Here is a 3,747-nt window from a genome sequence, read left to right as displayed (position 1 = left end):
AAAAAAAAACAGAAATGGGAACTTTTATTAAAACAGTGTCATATTATTGCAGGAACTGAAAAAAACAAAAGTCAATGGAACTGAACAGAGTTCACGAATGAACAAATGGAATTTAGTATATGATAAGAGTATAATTTCAGATCAGTAGAAAGGAGTGGACAATTGAATAATGATGTTGGAACAACTGACTACCCATTCTCAAATATGAATTTTATATGGATTTAGAGTGAATATAAAAGAAATACTGTATAAATACTAGAGTAAAACAGGAGACTATTTCAACAATATTGACGTAGCATCAGACTTCCTAAGAAGGCATGAAACTCAGAAGACTGAAAGGGAAAGATAAGCAATTTGACTACATGAAAATTAAAATTTTATGCTTGGCAATAGATACCATAAACAAAGTCAAGAGACAAATGACAGACTGGAAGAAAACATTTGCAACGTGTCTAGCAGAGAAAAGATTGATCACACTAATTGGATTAAAAGATCTCTAACAAATTAACAAGGAAAGAAGAAACATCTTAGAAGAAAAAGACAACTCACAGAAAAGAAAACACAAATGAATAATAAGTGGAAAGATAACTTCAGTAGTGATTAAGCAAATGCATTTTTTAAAATAGGTTTCCCTATTAGATAGATAAAAAACAAAAAAGTGAGAATACCAAGTGTTGGTAAGGGCATAGGGAAACAGTCAGTCCCCTACCCTCTTGGTAGAAGGGTAAATTAACACCACCGTTTCAGGGAGCAATGTGGCAGTTTTCCTTAAAAAAAGAGTACTCATACCCTTTGACCCAGAAATTCACTTACAGGAATCTAGCTGGCAGAAATACTTGCATGCCTTGCAGTGATGTTCATGGCAGCATTATTTGTAACTGGTGAAAAACTGGAGCCACTTAGATGTTCATTATTGTGGGAACAGCTGAAACATTTCTGCCTTGGAATTTCATTTAATTATCAATAAAAATTAGGTCAATTCAGATGGCTGATATAGAATATAGTAACGTAAAAATAGTTGACAAAGGATGATCCCACTTTTATTATTTTTTAATTTGCATGTAGTGTGAGTGTGACTAACATACACATGTACACATCTCTAGGGAGTTTCTGGAACTTTCACTTTTTGTCTTATATGCTTCTATTATTTATGAATTTGATTTTAGGGAACTTTTGTAATTTTTAAACCAAAAAACATAATGGAGTAAGAATTGAAAATTTAAAGCCTGTAAGGACAAATGCTTAATGTTTCATTTCTTAGACCTGAGTCTACTTGCAGCCAGAGCAGTTTTGGGCCACAAGTACAATTCTGTGAGGATCCTTTATTAGTTTTGTCTCGTGTATTACGTGCCGGTGTGCACACATGCCACACATACTTACATGCCTCCACACACATTCACAGAGTTGTCCAGCTCTACATATGCATGTGAGATGCACAATTTTATAGTATTCTGGAATGTATTTATTGGTGCAAGGGAGTAAATAGCCAGAGCCCGAAGGCAGAAAGGAACGCAGTGAAATTGAAAACCCAACACCACCTCCACCAGCCCAGGCAAATGAAACATCCCGTAACATCCATATGCCCCTCTGGGTTCTGGCTTTTCCCATGTATCCTCAAGATGAGTGAGCCCAAGAAAAGGTGGCCATCAGGATGGAGCTCCTCCATTCAGAGTTGTGCTGTCAGGTAGCCCACCAGCAAGGCAAGGGCCCTGCCTGGCAGGGCTCATGAGTACTCGTCCCTGAAGAGTGTGAGGTTGTGCTTCCGGATGTGTCCCAGCAGGACCTGTCCTCGCCGCTCCAGGGTCTGGAGGACCTGCTTCAGCTTCTGGCCCCTGCCTTGGTTTTCCCAGAACACCTGGTCCATCTGCAGTGACTTGAGCAGCAAGTTCTGTAGACACCCTGATGCAAGAACCTTCACGGCAGACTCAGGAAACCTGGAGCAAAGTCCCCAGGGCCCCATAACAGAAGAAAAAGCAAAAGTGAGTTCCAGTGAAAGGTGAGACCAGATGATCAGAAAGTGCACAGTTGGGGAACCCTAGCAATGTTGGCCTGAGGAATCCCCAGTCCTGTGCCCGCTCTCTTGTTATGAGAGGATCCTATGACCTGCTCTGCTGTGAAAGCAGGGGATAGAGCTTTTTGATGGGTCCCATCCCACAGAGAAGAAACATCTTAGAGAGATGAACCAACTCTGCTATCCTGGGCTATGCTTGGCAAATACAGGGCCAGAAAGAGCCTAGGAAGCCTGAGCTGCCTGCCAGGAGCTAGCAGGGAATGGCAGGCTTCCCAGGTGAACTCTCCACCAGGGCAAGGGAAGGGGATAGCCTTCCCACACCCCATCAGGGCAGCTGGCGTTCTGCAGGGACAGGAGACCTGTGGGTATTAGGGGTAGGCCCTGCCAACTGTGTCCCCTCTCAGCTTTTCCAGGGCTCACTACCTCCTTCTGAAGCTGAGATCCAAAGTTTTTCTCTGATGGACTGTGGACTTCTCAGGAGCCACAGTTCTAGGTCCCACAGTCCACAGCAGGGCCATCAAGCCTCAGTCCTGTGGACCTCCACCCAACCCTTTTAACCCTCACCTATCTATGCCCTCTAGCAGCCGAAAGTTCAGCTTGTCCTCAGGGTGCTGAAGGTTGCCGGCGTTATCGATGTAGACCAGATGAGATGGATCGCTGCTCCGGACCTCAGGGGAAGAAGATGGACAAAGAGGAGGTAAGGGCACAGCATAGCTGGCACCTAAGGGCTCTGTCAGGGTTAAGGGGCTGGGGGCCCTTAGCTGTCAGTGTCACAGTCGACCCTGCTGCTTTCCCAAATGGCCCCCACCTCTGAGCACTTAGTCTGTGCTGGCCAGGCACTGTGCTAAGTGCCTACAGGGATCATCTCAGTTTATCCCCTCAGCAGCCTTAGGAGGGGGCACTCATATTAGTCCCTTTGTACAGAAACAGAGGCACAAAGAAGTTAAGCAATTTGTAAAAGATCACACAGATAATAAGTAGCTGGGCTGGCTCAAGCCTGGACCCATAGGGCTAAGCCAGAGCACCACTTATTAAATTGCCAGGCAGAAGGACTGATTCCTGTTTGGGTGGCTGAAGGGTGGAGAGCATGGGTGGGAATTGGCAGGTGCAGTGGTAGTCTACTCATCAGGGCTATCAGCTTCATGATGTATCACACGCACATGCACACGCACACGCACGCTCACCCCTTTGTGCCCCTGTGACCCGGGCATTCCCCTGAGCATCACCTAGAACACACAACGATGTCCTTTATCCTCAGAAAGCACTGACCATATTCTAGTTCCACAGGAGAAGAGCGTAGCATCTCCTAAACATTTTCAAAACTAAAATTAGCCACAGAGAACTCTTCAGTACACATGGTGTGCTTGGGAACGGGAGGCCGCCTCTTCTGGCGCCCATTCCCATCCATGCACACATTCCATTCCCACCTGTTCTCCAAAATTCCGTGGCCATGTCCCATCATCCCCCCAGGTCATAGGCTTATTTGATGAACTTCTGTCTCCTGGACCCCAGCTTCTCCTCTCTCTGCCTCTTCTTTCTCCTCACCCACCTCTACCTATCAGGGATCAAATTTTTCTCCAAGCCTCGTGACTCCTATCTCCAAAAACAGCTGTCCTGAAGGATCCGTGAAAGGGCTGCCCACCACGGAGAAATGATGAATATAAAAGCCTTACGTCTCTCGGGGACATTTGCCTTTGACCAGAAGAAGGAAAAGTCGCTCTGGGAGGAGGGGACAG

At 45.5% G+C, this 3,747-nt stretch overlaps 1 protein-coding gene across 1 annotated transcript in view; it reads right to left on the bottom strand.

The window, feature by feature from the left end:
* Positions 1-1,439: 1,439 nt before the first annotated feature.
* The window catches only part of FAM198A (family with sequence similarity 198, member A), a 31,278-nt gene continuing 28,970 nt past the window's right edge, over positions 1,440-3,747 (bottom strand). Inside the window, exons 3-4 of the mRNA XM_008569849.1 lie at positions 2,576-2,679; positions 1,440-1,934 (exon numbers count right to left, since the gene is read on the bottom strand). Of these exons, the coding sequence (XP_008568071.1) occupies positions 1,724-1,934; positions 2,576-2,679 (315 nt within the window). The 3' untranslated portion in view covers positions 1,440-1,723. The remainder of the gene's footprint in view (positions 1,935-2,575; positions 2,680-3,747) is intronic.

The sequence above is a fragment of the Galeopterus variegatus genome, unplaced genomic scaffold (genome assembly GCF_000696425.1).
Source record: "Galeopterus variegatus unplaced genomic scaffold, G_variegatus-3.0.2 Scaffold536, whole genome shotgun sequence".
Classification (NCBI taxonomy): domain Eukaryota; kingdom Metazoa; phylum Chordata; class Mammalia; order Dermoptera; family Cynocephalidae; genus Galeopterus; species Galeopterus variegatus.
This window is presented reverse-complemented; position numbering and strand designations above follow the sequence as displayed.